This window comes from Dipodomys spectabilis, unplaced genomic scaffold, assembly GCF_019054845.1.
Source record: "Dipodomys spectabilis isolate Male_0828 unplaced genomic scaffold, ASM1905484v1 ptg000081l, whole genome shotgun sequence".
Lineage (NCBI taxonomy): Eukaryota > Metazoa > Chordata > Mammalia > Rodentia > Heteromyidae > Dipodomys > Dipodomys spectabilis.
Genome location: NW_024870758.1, coordinates 17122335 through 17136019, shown reverse-complemented (window position 1 = coordinate 17136019; position 13685 = coordinate 17122335). Strand labels below are relative to the sequence as shown.

General features: G+C 38.1%; 1 protein-coding gene across 2 annotated transcripts in view; it reads left to right on the top strand.

Moving 5' to 3' along the window:
• Neb (nebulin) overlaps nucleotides 1-13093 on the top strand; it is a 212847-nt gene extending 199754 nt beyond the window's left edge. For both annotated transcript variants that reach the window (XM_042683487.1, XM_042683485.1), the window contains 10 exons: nucleotides 1174-1266; nucleotides 2850-2942; nucleotides 3214-3306; nucleotides 3632-3724; nucleotides 4610-4717; nucleotides 4829-5012; nucleotides 5921-6013; nucleotides 6825-6977; nucleotides 7467-7573; nucleotides 12546-13093. In XM_042683487.1, the coding sequence (XP_042539421.1) occupies nucleotides 1174-1266; nucleotides 2850-2942; nucleotides 3214-3306; nucleotides 3632-3724; nucleotides 4610-4717; nucleotides 4829-5012; nucleotides 5921-6013; nucleotides 6825-6977; nucleotides 7467-7573; nucleotides 12546-12719 (1191 nt within the window). In that variant the 3' untranslated portion in view covers nucleotides 12720-13093. The remainder of the gene's footprint in view (nucleotides 1-1173; nucleotides 1267-2849; nucleotides 2943-3213; nucleotides 3307-3631; nucleotides 3725-4609; nucleotides 4718-4828; nucleotides 5013-5920; nucleotides 6014-6824; nucleotides 6978-7466; nucleotides 7574-12545) is intronic.
• Nucleotides 13094-13685: the final 592 nt, after the last annotated feature.

The window sequence follows — 13685 nt, the reverse complement described above, 5'->3', positions numbered from 1 at the left end:
CCTCATTTCCTATTCTAATCTGCTTTGGTACTTGTATAGATATTTTAAAGTTTCTCTCTTTAGTATGTGTCCTTTTCTAATTGCCTTAAAAATAATTTTTCCTACCATCTTCACCCGAACTAAAAATTCATTATTTTGACTTATTTTAGAAGTCAACAAAAGATTTGTGTATGTTATCTTCCTATTTATATCTATAAAACCCAAACATCCTTATGTGGTTCATTAATAGCATTTCCAAATCAAAAATCTGTTTCCATCCCTCCCTTCCCCAATAACAAGATGAGGATGACTAATTTCTCCTTTTCCTGGTGTTCGTTGCTCAGGTCTGTACAGATTAGGTCAAATAAGAATAATAACAAAACTTCCTTTTCATATTTTTTAGTTTTTGCTGTTCTTTCCTGCATTCCTTTGTTTTTAAACTTATACAGGTTGAACCTAAAACCTTCTGTGATTTCCTTTCTCTAACTCATTATCTTCCTCCACCCTTCCACTCCCAATCACTGCAAAGATGAGGATCTCAATTATTGATTGCTTTTGTTCTGGATGCTTACTTTCTGTACAGGTGCTATACAAAGAAAACCTGGGGACAGGAATTCCAATCCCTATTACTCCTGAGATGCAGAGAGTCAAACACAATCAAGAAAATCTTAGCTCGGTATTTTGGAAACAAAGGGGGAGAAAGATGCCATTTAATTTCATAATTACACTGATCATTTTAAAACCCTCTTCCCTTTCTTTGCTTCTAATGTATCTTACTTTGCAAAAAGACATCCTCTCCTTTCTATAATATAGTTAATTTTGGCATTTTTACTTCATATTTTTTAAACTTAAAAGTAAAATAACAAAAAAGAAATAACAAATGGTTTAGTTTGTGTGGATAATGAAACACGAGTTCTAACCACTGACATCCCTGCATTACTTAGGAGTCAACCTACTCAAAGAAGCAGAAAAAAATTATTGATAACTTTCAGCTTTCTCCCACCTAGCAGCTGAGGTTCTTGCATCCTGGAGGGTGCAGCTTCCCCAACCCAATAACAGCTATCACTAAAGTATCTTGTCAGTGTACAACTCCTGGCTCCCTGGATTAGTACTGTTTTTGGCCTTATACTTCAAACTTCACAGTAAAATGGAACATCACTTACGATATCTCTCTGATGCTTTCTCATCGTGCAGGTGTTATACAAAGAAAACATGGGCAAGGGAACCCCTTTACCTGTCACTCCAGAGATGGAGAGAGTCAAACACAATCAAGAAAATATTAGCTCGGTACTCTGGCAGAAAAAAAATGTGTTTTTTTAAATAATTTTAAAACACTACTTCAATGATTTAAAATAATACATATTAATCCTAGTTTTTTAAAGACAACTGTTTTAAAGACAACTGCTGTTCCCTAGCCTTAACTCTTATTATAACAAAATTGTTTTCATCTTTAACAAAGTTCTAATATCAAGAAGTAACAGATTTTCCTATAAAACATTCTCTTGTTCATCTCTCTCCAAGGTTAACTCTCCACTATTCCCAAGGTCTCTTTGTTTTCCATGAAAAATTTGGGGTGAGCTTGTGTGGGGTGGTGTAGCAGGTATAATGGACTCTTTCTTGAGTATTAGAACCATGATGTCATGTTGATCACTTTGGGTTCTAATCTACACGGCACTGTCAGGTTTTTCTATTGCCATTGTTATTGTTTTGTAATGCTGAGGATCAAATTCAGCACTAACCACTGAACTACATCCTTAGCCCCACACTGTGAGAGTTAGACAAAGAAACCTTGGGAAAAATAACTCCTATCTCTCCTTCATGGATAATGGCATAACTTCTGATCCAGTAGTGTTTTTGGCAATTGTCAACTTAAAAACTGGAGTGTCACAGAAAAGGTCTTTTGTGTTACCCTTTCATCTTTATCATGGTCTTTAAATGCGGCCTGTAAGCTTTTACTGTATGCTAGTGTGTATATGTGTATATGAACTACCATAGGGCTAGGGTTCGTGTCAGCATCACACCATGTACAGATTTCTCCAGTCCTAAGTCCAGTGTTTCTAACACATAAGTATGCAGCAGAACCATCTGGAGGTTTGTTCAACCAGACTGCTAGGTGTATGACCCCATGTTTCTCCTTTAGCAACTGTGGCATAAGACAAGAGAATTTGTATTTCTAAGTTCTCAAGTGATCCTGACCAAAGCTGACTCTGCTTTGAGAACCACTGCTACACCAGAATTCTTGTTAAATGCCAGTTTTTCAAACCTCCCAGGTTCCCCAGAATGAAAATGAAGGGGGACATTGGGTTCAAGAATTTAACATGATGCGGTGCTGTACTTTCTATGATTTACCATAGGGATGTGAATGCTGAAAGCATTTGTTTTTATTGTGATATACTAAACAAATTCACGAGGGAGTGTACAAGGGATAGAAAGAAAAAAGGACTCCTTTGCCTTGTCTGAGGGCCTACAATTTTACTGAGCTGTCTATAAGAGTTTATGGTCTGTAGACAAGGCCAGTAACTAGCTGCTGTATTGGACCTGTTTCAACCTCAGTAATTCCCAATCTGATGATTTGTCCAGAGACTGACATTCATGTACTAAACAGTAAATTTGTTCTTTCTGGAAACAGTGCAGATCCCCCTTGAAATCTGTAAAAATCTCAGGGTTAGGGCTCTACCCTGTAAACAAGTATCTTACTGTAACTACAATCAAATTTCTTACTAGTCTTCATCTAACCTTATTTGCCTAGATGATATGATATTCTTAGTCTCATAAAAATTATCTGTTCCATTTCTTATTTTGATAACTATAATCCCTTTTCCTTTTTCTTTTTTTCTTTTGGGCTTATTGGATCCATTGGACTCGCTTAGGTTTTGTACAAAGAAAATGTGGGGAAAGCCACCCCAACCCCTGTCACTCCAGAGATGCAGAGAGTCAAACGCAATCAAGAAAACATTAGCTCGGTATTGTCTTCAGAAACAAAAATGCTTTTTACAGTAACCCCTGCAGTTTGGCCTGCTCCTAACCCCATTCAAGGTTTAAAGATTCTGTTCAATTTGAATCGCCTCTAAATACCATACCACATTTACGATTGGCATTAACGCTTTCTTCTTGAGAGCTGCTCTCACTAATAGTAATAGATGAAACCTAATGTTTCCCTTCCTCTGATTGCCTTATATTTAATAGTGACTATTGCTTCCTAGTGACTTTCTGGTACAACTTTATATCTCACAGGTGCTATACAAAGAAAATATGGGGAAAGCAACCCCCACACCTTTTACTCCTGAGATGGAAAGAGTCAAACGCAATCAAGAAAACTTTAGCTCGGTATTTCAGAGAGGAAAAAAAAAAAACATTAAAATTTTAACAAGCTTGGCCATTATGGCTATACCACTAATTTATCTCACAGTGTTTTCAAAACTTGTTATCTTTTAAATTTTTTCCTTGACCATTTAAAAACAAACCAATCCCACTAGCTTGCACTCATTTTACTTCTCATCCATTGCTTTCTGTTATAACATTTTAATGCCTTTCACTTTTTTGAGGTGTTTCTTACAGTGTGATGTAATTAAGCCATAACACCAACTACATTATTTTTTTGGAACTGGTTTACCCACTCTCTGATGTCTGGATGCTTTCTTGGCTCCCCTAGGTATTGTACAAAGAGAATATGAGAAAAGCAACTCCGACACCTGTTACTCCAGAGATGGAGAGAGCTAAGCGCAACCAAGAAAACATTAGCTCGGTATTTTCTAGGACTAAAATGGAGTAGTGCAACAACTTATAAAATAACATTTTAACATGATGAAAACATGCCTTTCTCATTCAACTGAAAAACCACACTAAAATTTAAAGAGATAAATGCAACATCTTGGAAAATAACATTTTAACACCCATAAAAATGTACAGTTCTTCCCTTGAAAATCTACACTAAAATTAACACAACTGTGCTTTTCAGTTCCAAACAACCATACTAAATATAACTGCCAATGGTTTTCCTCCTTTTTGGGGTACTTTTTCATAACCAACATTGAGGTAGTTTTTCATAACCAACTATAACAAACTGATACTCTTACCTCTGCAGTTTCCTGCTCTCCACTGCTTTTAAAGTATTTTATGAAATGGGTATTACTCAGAAATAGACATCTTCTTTGGTTTTGAAATATTGAGGTTTTATCTCTAGGGGACTTTTATTTCCGTGTTAGCATATTGGTTTGTGAAATATGGACATTATACCTTTTAAGGGATGGATCTTTCAGATTCCTTTTATTGTCAGATTTACTGACAATACCACAGAATATGCTGGTGCTGATGCATCAATTCCTAACAAACTCAAGAGGCTACGTTCCCCCTTTTCCAAAGTTATACTGTGTCCTTTCCCCTTCTCCTTTGAAAATGAGTGTTTCATTTTCAAAGGCAAACAAATTCTTTGTCTTCTGATATGAGACCTACCTGTCCTCATGCAGTAATCTTGATCCACTGTTAGTTCCATGTTTTACTGGGTCCTGTCAGATGACTCAAGCTTCCCTCCCCAGCTTCTTCCATCTCCATCTCTGAAAAGGCTTTGAGGTTTAAGAATGAAGCCAGCCAGCCCTATGACCTATACTCATCTATGATCTCTCCTCCATAGGTTCTTTACTCTGACAGCTTCCGGAAACAAATACAAGGCAAAGCTGCTTATGTTTTGGATACCCCAGAGATGAGACGGGTGAGGGAAACCCAGAGGCACATCTCAACGGTGAGTCAGTGATTCCTCAGGGTTTACCGGTGGCCTGTTGGAAAATGAAAAAAAAGAAAAAAGATGATCTCATACAATATTTTAATAAAGCGACTTTTTATGGTATTTCAGGTGAAATATCATGAAGACTTTGAGAAACACAAGGGTTGCTTCACACCAGTGGTGACAGATCCTATTACTGAACGAGTAAAGAAGAATACACAGGACTTCAGTGACATTAACTACCGAGGAATTCAGAGGAAAGTGGTAGAAATGGAACAGAAACGGAATGATCAAGACCATGAGACTATTACAGGTAGTTAAAAACAAAAGTAAAATAACTATATCTAATTAAAGTACAAAGGACCCCAATCTGGTGATTTTCTTGGCGGTACCAGGCTTTGAACTCAGGGCCTTGCACTTGTCAGGTGGGCTTTCTGCTAACTCAGCCATGGCTCTAACCCTTTGTAGTCACTTTATTAATAAGGGCTTTTTTTCCCTATAATCTTCCTATTTACACTACCTGTATAGCTTAGATAATGGTTTGCACCACTATCCCCAGCTTTTTTTTAAATGTTTTTTTAATTGTAAAAATATGGGGGGTGGGGAGGAGGATGGGAAGGGATGGGAAGGGGAAACAAAGGAGGAGGCAACACTGCTTGATAAGAAATGTACTCATTATCTTGCCCATGTAATTGTAACCCCTCTATACGGTATTTTCACTTAAAAAAAAAAGTGTGCAGAGGGGTTACAGTTACATGAGTAAGGTAATGGGTACATTTCCTGTCGAGCATTGTTAACACCTCCTTTGTTTTTCCCCTACCATTCCTTTCCTCCTCACCTTCTCTCCTCCCCCTCCTCTCCCACCCAGTTATAATTTCTCTTGTATGTTCTTCCTCACTGTATTTGACGTCAGTGCCCTGCATCTTGTATATACCTTTTTCTAATTTGGGAACTATACCCAGCTTTTCACTGACTTAGATGTGGTCTTCTAAATTTTGGCTCTGGTCACCGTTGTCCAGATCTCAGCCACCTACTTAGCTACACAATCTGTCTTCATGAGTTGTGATAGTAAAGTCACTATTACCTCCCAGTGCAAAGCTGAGGTTTCTGCCTTTCTTTGTTCCCTTAAGATAAACAAGAATGATTCAATCCTCCTGCTCTTTATGTTCATGGCTGAAAGGGTGCAAGAGTACCCATTTTGATCACTGGTTTTCCTTGCAGGTTTACGTGTCTGGAGAACAAATCCTGGCTCCGTTTTTGACTATGACCCAGCAGAAGACAATATTCAGTCCCGAAGCTTACACATGATCAATGGTATGTTATGCCAAAAGAGGTTTACAACACAAACCTCACCATTTGGTGGGCTCAGTAACTTTTAGGCATTGAAGTTTCTCCCCTCTGGAGTTGTTAGCTTTCTGAATTACCCTTGGAGAATGGGTAAAGCTAGTCAAATTCAAGTTAGAAAAAAGTTTTAGTTCATTGACTCAGTCGATGTCTCCTTTGGAGACATCATTATCATCTGTAGTTTTTTTTTTTAATTAAGAAAGATAGTAAAAGTTAGAAATAAATTCTTTTGCAGAGGGCAGATGATGAATTTTCCCTGTATGTCAAGAAAGATATTCATTCAGCAAAACAGTGCCACATCTTCATACTTGCTGTTCATGTTAAAAAGTAGAATCCATATTACCATTCCTTAAAAGATTAATATTCTAGTTCACTGATGAAAAGAGATCAGTGAATCCTGGTTATGCCTTGACATGCTTAATTTTAAAGGTCTGTCCATAATATATTGGCACCCAGAGTATTTAAATCAACCAGGAAGTTAGAAGTCCTTTCTGGAGATATTGAAAATGAATTCTAAATGTGATTAATATCTACTTCAGTAAGCCAGAAAAATGGCCAAGGTGGTAGGAAGAATAGTTAGTTAAGGATAGATTCATAGATTTGAAATCTAACTGACATAAGACCTTTGGACATATATTTAAATTATTACCTATAAAATAAAAATGACAACTATACATCTGAAACATTATGGAAAACTATAGTTGGCAAAAGAAAAAACCACAATTGTGATGCAATTATGATTATTACCTTAAAAATTCCAACTCTGCTATATGTTGCCCAGTCCAAGCTCAGCGCCGAAGCCGGGAGCAGTCTCGATCTGCCAGTGCACTGAGCATCAGCGGGGGCGAAGAGAAGTCTGAGCACTCAGAAGCTGCCAACCACCACCTTTCCACCTACAGTGATGGTGGAGCCTTCTTCTCTGCAACCTCAACAGGTACAAATGGATGCTGCTGCCAACCACCACAGCTAGACTGTGACTGTAAGAGGAGCAGTAACCACGGTAAAACAGAAAAACCTTGTTCTCTTTTTCTAATAATCAAAGGCTAAAATGGAGGAAAGTTACATGTAGTTAGAGGATTCATGTTCATCTGCTTTTTAGATCTCTTAGAAAAGACATTAGCTAGTTCCTGGAGGCTCATGCCTATAATCCTAGCTGAGAGCTGAAAATCACAGTTCAAAGCTAGCGCAGGCAAGAAAGTCCATGAGACCCTTCTCTTCAGTTAACCGTCAGAAAATCAAAGTGGAACTGTGGCTCAAAGTGGTAGAATACAAGCCTTGAGCAAAAAAGCTCAGGGATAATGCCCAGACCCTGCGTTCAAGCCCCATGACTGCCAAAAATAAAATAGAAAAGACAATACTCAGCTGCTTAACAGATTCAATATCTAGCCCTGTTCTTTTTGTCCCCCCCCCCTCCTATTTGTAGCTTACAAACATGTAAAAACCACAGAGCTCCCCCAACAACGATCATCTTCAGTTGCTACTCAACAGACCACATTATCTTCGATCCCATCTCATCCATCTACTGCTGGAGTAAGTGACAACCTATTCAAATCACTTGTTTGTTGATTATGTATTAGCTCATGTATTCTGTTCTTTGCTTTCTTTCAAACAAGACATTGTATTTCAGAAAATCCTTTTGTTAACAGAAAACCTTACTACAGGCTAGGAAGTTGGCTCAGTTGGCAGAGTGCTTGCCTCGCATGCACAAGGCCCTGGGTTCGATTCCTCAGCACCACATAAACAGAAAAAAACAGAAGTGGCGCTGTGGCTCAAGTGGTAGGGCACTAGCCTTGAGCTGAAGAGCTGAGGGACAGCGTCCAGGCCCAGAGTTCAGGCCCCACAACCGACAAAAAAAAAAAACTCACTACAAAAACCCAAATTAAAAGCAAGCATTATTCAGTGACTGAGAGGAGAGAGAGAAAGAGAGAGACAGACAGACAGAGAGACAGAGAGGCAGAGAGACAGAGAGACCAAGAGAGAGGCATAAACTTTGGCTCACAGATTTTACAAACTATCCTAAAACATTTACTGCGTAGGCTGGCAGCTTGAGCATGTAATTACTGTGGGTCTATGATCGGAAGGATTGTAGTTCAAGGACAGCTTGGCAAAAGAGATTGTTAAGACCCATTCTCAGGAGAGAGTTGAATGTAGTAGTTGGTACTGGTGATATCTTATCTACAATGGGAGTCCTAAACCAGGCAGATGTCAGGCTAGGCACATACCTGAGCAGGAAGCAAAACCCCCTCTCAAAAGCTTCAGACATGGCTCAGCAGTAAAGTACCTTCCTAGTCAGGGCCAGGCCCTGCATTCAAACTCCATTATCACACAGATACACTTATTGTGCTTGAAATCATATTTCAAAGATGTACATATATTTGTGTATGTATGTACACATGCATGGATGCACATACATACATTTATATATAGTGAAAAAGTAAGCCAAGTATGTTAACATTTCACAAGGTTTCATTAAAACTCACTTAAAAACTCAGTATCACTAAAGCATAATACTTTATAACTGAAAAGCATTTGTGTGAACATAACTACATATTTAGACATTTATATTTTATTGTTATACATTTGCCACTTCTCCTAAAAGAATAAAATTAGGTGGTTCTAATGAAATTCTCAAAGGGAATTTTTTAAATTGGATATGTTAATCTTTTAATTTATTTGAAATACATGTCAGAATAGCAAAGCAAATTTTAAAAGTAACGTAAGTCATAAAATAGAGGATTATTTTAATCAAATATGGGTGGGACACAACAGTGGATACAAAAATACATGAAATCCAGAAATAATCTTGAAAAGGAAACTGAGGCAAGAGGATCATAAAGGCTAGCTGGAACTACCACAGAAATGGCTTTTGTTTGAAAAAAATCGGCAGGAAGGGATGAGTTCATGATTTTGAGATATGTTAGTATCTACTTAACAAAAATAATGAAAATTACTCACCTGAAAGTGTATTTCAGCAACAGCTGTACAAAGATCTAAACATAAAAAATAAGACTGTAAAAACATACCAGAAAAAAAAAATTTGATGAACTTGACCATTAAAAGAAGACTAACGGGGCTGGGAAGATGGCTCAGTGGTAGAGCGCTTGCCTTGCATGCCTGAGGCCCTGGGTTTGATTCCTCAGCACCACATAAGCAAAAAGGAAAAAAGCCGGAAGTGGTGCTGTGGCTCAAGTGGTAGAGCGCTAGCCTTGAGCTGAAGAGCTGAGGGACAGCGCCCAGGCCCAGAGTTCAGGCCCCACAACCGGACCCAAAAAAAATGAAATAAAAAAGGAAACAAAAGAAAAGAAGCCTAACTTCCTTTTTATTCTGTTACTTTATGTCGTTAGGAGTATAAGGGGAAGCACAGAAATGGAGGGACAAAGGGTGAAAAAATACAGCAACAGACAGTATGCTGAAAATGAACAATGAACTGTGCAACTTATTGGTAGGGATGGGAAGGAAAAACTGTGAGGAAGGGGTGACATTGTCAAAAAGTGTACTCTTGGGGCTGGGAAGGTGGCTCAATGGTAGAGTGCTTGCCTTGCATGTATGAGGCCCTGGGGTTCAATTCCTCAGCACCACATAAGCAGAAAAAACTGGAAGTGGCACCGTGGCTTAGTGGTAGAGCACTAGCCTTGAGCTGAAGAGCTGAGGGACAGCGCCCAGACTCACAGTTCAGGCCCCATGACCAAAAAAAAAAAAAAAAAAAAGTACTCTTTACCTATGTAACTGTAACCTCTCTGTACATCATCTTTAAAATACATAGGGGCCAGGTGCTCAGGAAGCTGAGATCTGAGCTCAAAGCCAACCCAGACAGTAAAAAGTCTGTTGAGACTATTCTCTCCAATTAACCACCAGAAAACTAAAATTGGCATTGTGGCTCAGAGTGGTAGAGCACTAGCCTACTAGCAAAAGAGCTTAGGGGTAACACCCAGGCCCTGAGTTTTTAAGCCTTATGACCACCACCACCAACAGCAAAATGGTCCCAAATGACTACTAATGCAAATGAAAACAAGTGTCATGTAAACATTATAGTAAGCTTTTGTCAAACTAATTGTACAAAGGGATATTGTGATATTTCTATATCTATCTATCTATCTATCTATCTATCTATCTATCTATCTATCTATCTATCTATCTATCTATCTATCTATATGTACTTGGATGAAATTCACCTCATCTATGACTCTTCCTTCATTCCTCTGGTCTCTCCTCACTTGTAACAATTTCAGTGAGTTTCATTATGCTATTTAATACAAAATAGTTTATGTTATAAAATACAAATATCATTTGCAAGAGCACTTTCATCTTTCAGGTCTTAGGGATTAATGATTAAAATATATGCACATATAAAAACTCCATTGCACTGCCCATGTAATTGTAACTCCTCTGTACAGTATTTTCACAACAAAAAAATAAAAAAAACTCCATTGCACAACTCGCATATGCTAAGGAACTTTAAAAACTGAATGATGTTGTGACTATTATGGGGGCTGGTACCAGCAAAGCCAATGAGGAGAAGATGAATATGAAAATAAAACAATTAAACTGATTGTTTTAAGGAAGGCAGAAGGTGGATCTAGAAGAGTAATAGAGGGGGTGAAATTGATCACATTGTATCCATGCATGTATGGAAATATCACAAGAAGCCCCCTGAAACTAATAACGTTTCTCCAAACATTCGAATGCACATTCTAATGTTAAAGGAAAAGTGATTAGTAAAACTTCAGAAGAGAAGGAATGGTTAATTTATGATAGTATTAAAACATGGAAATTCTCTGCAGCAGCAAAAAGAAAAAAATTTATGGAAGAACTTGCAAGCTAGGACAAATCATTGTTATAGGCCAAGTGGAATCATTTACGCAGGGAAAGAGGGAAAATGAGTTAATATAAATGTGTGCATATTTGAGGATACAAGAAAAAAATTCATAGGTTACATTCCAAACAAACACTGCTATTAGGAATACACTACTTAACCATATTTACTGTTTGCCTCCAAAGTACCATGTATTTAAAACATGCTGGGCAGCTCTCAAAAACTTCCTACTGGCATTCTTACAAATCATCAAAGCAAATAGGGATACAGGTGGACCCATTGCAACAACGAGATGTACGAGACGTTATGTGGAAAAATGAACTTCGTAACTTCGTGGAGGGGATGGGGGGCAGGGAAACAGGGGAGATGGGAAGGGGAAGGGGAAACACAAGAGGAGGCAATACTGCTTGATAAAAAATGTACTCATTACCTTGCTCATGTAATTGTAACCCCTCTGTATGGTGTTTTCACAATAAAAAGGATAAAAATATGAGAATAAATATATTAAAAAAGAGATGGATGTGGATGGCACATAAACCTAAGTAACATAATTCCTTATATTTAGTGAGGAATACAGAAACATTGTAATAATATATGCTATAATAAACTCTAGATACATTCAAAGGGAAAGATGCTAAAGCAAAGTGAGCATGCTAAAAAATATTTCAAAACACTTATCCTTAGCTCCAAGGAATTAACATGGCAGCAGCAGACTGAGGCTGGATAGTTTCGGGCAGAGGTCTCCTGTGTATGTGTTTGTAGCAGTCTTTGTGAGCTTAAGACTGCTTTCCTCAAAACCTTTTGCTTTTTAGTGATCCTATTTTGATTCTGATGACTTTTACACAACGTGTTTTACTAAGGCATTTAAAGTTCGTTTCTAAAAACACAAGATTGACTGCCTAAAAACGGAGACCAAGGCCAGAACCAAGTAGGTAAAAACACAATTTTATGAGCATATAATTCACAGGGCATTCAAAATAGAATATACAATTTTTTTGGGGGGGGGGGGTCCAGTCGTGGGGCCTGAACTCTGGGCCTGGGCGCTGTCCCTCAGCTCTTCAGCTCAAGGCTAGTGCTCTACCACTTGAGCCATAGCTCCACTTCTGGCTTTTTTCTTTTTGCTTATGTGGTGCTGAGGAATCGAACCCAGGGCCTCATGCATGCAAGGCAAGCGCTCTACCACTGAGCCACCTTCCCAGCCCCAGAATATACAATTTTTATTTTTACAAAGTTGTAATGACTAGTACTGTTATCCCCAGCACATAAGTTACACTCCTCCTGGGTGTACACAGACCAGAGTAGATAATGTAATGGCCAAATTGTCTTCCCAAGAGGTTGTGCCATTTCATCTTCACATCCGCTGTTTGCTGGTTAGTTATCACCATTTTCCTCCTGGCTTTGTATTTCCCTGATGGTCGAGGATGTGGGAAATCTTTTCTTCTGCTTGTTTATTGGTGTGTCTTCTCTAGAGAGATGTCTGTGCATATCCTTTGTTTGATGAGTTGGAAGTTCTAATATATTCCTGATGTTAATTCCTTTGCAGATTTGTAAATACTGAGTTTTTACTTTCTTGGTGAATATTAGCATACTTTTGTGTGACTTAAATGTAGATAGCCATTTTTTTAAGTTGTAAACTGGATTTTAATAATTTGAATAACCAATTGTTCTATTTTTTAACTCCCAAACTAGAAAATCTTCCGTGCCATCTATGACTACATGGCTGCAGACGCAGATGAAGTATCCTTCAAAGATGGAGATGCTATTGTAAACGTTCAATCTATTGATGAAGGTTGGATGTATGGCACAGTGCAGAGGACTGGCAGAACTGGCATGCTCCCAGCCAATTATGTGGAAGCTATTTAGGCACCTGTGGATACAGTATCTGCAATTCCTGCAGCCAACATTTCACTTTAGACTCCATTGTTACCCAAGCTCTGAACTGCCTAATGGTTTTTTGTGTCAGTGCAAGTTATGGCCACAGCATACCTTAATGTGTTCCTACACAAACTCGTGTGTTCTAGTATTCTCCATTAAAACAAATGTTAGTAAACTTAAACCTATGAAAGTTACTTTTAAAAAATTAACCATGATCAAACTGCCTTTGGGATTTGAAATATGCTGAACTTCAAAATGAAATCTTCTAAGGAAGCTTCTTTAATGTTATACAGTATTACTATATTGACTCACTTTCCCAATTACAAAACATACCTTCTTCCTTGCTTACTACTAAATGTTAGTGTTTGATCTAGTTTGGAATTATTCACAAACTGATAACTAATAAAATCTTTAATTCTACAACCAACTATGATGGAATGAATTTTTTAATGGATTTTACAAATTCCTTACAATTTAACTAAATTAAAAGTGCACAACCTTAGACATTCTCAAAACTATCCAAACTTGTGGATTAAGGATGAAAGCATGGAAAAAGATCTTCCAAGAAAATAGACCGAGGGGCCTGGGAAGGTGGCTCAGTGGTAGAGTACTTGTCTTGCATGCATGAGGCCCTGGGTTCGATTCCTCAGCACCACATAAGCAGAAAAAGCTAGAAGTGGTGCTGTGGCTCAAGTGGTAGAGTGCTAGCCTTGAGCTGAAGAGCTGAGGGACAGCACCCAGGCCCAGAGTTCAAGCCCCATGACTGACCCAAAAAAAGAAAAGTAAAGAAAATAGATCCTGTAAACAAGCAGGAATAGCCACACATATCTGACAAAATAGAATTCAAACTAAAATTCATCAGAAAAGGGAATAATCCATGAAGTGGTTATAGTTAACATACCTGTATCATAAGTGCTAACAGATCTTATAAGTGCTAATAAACCCCAACACAAT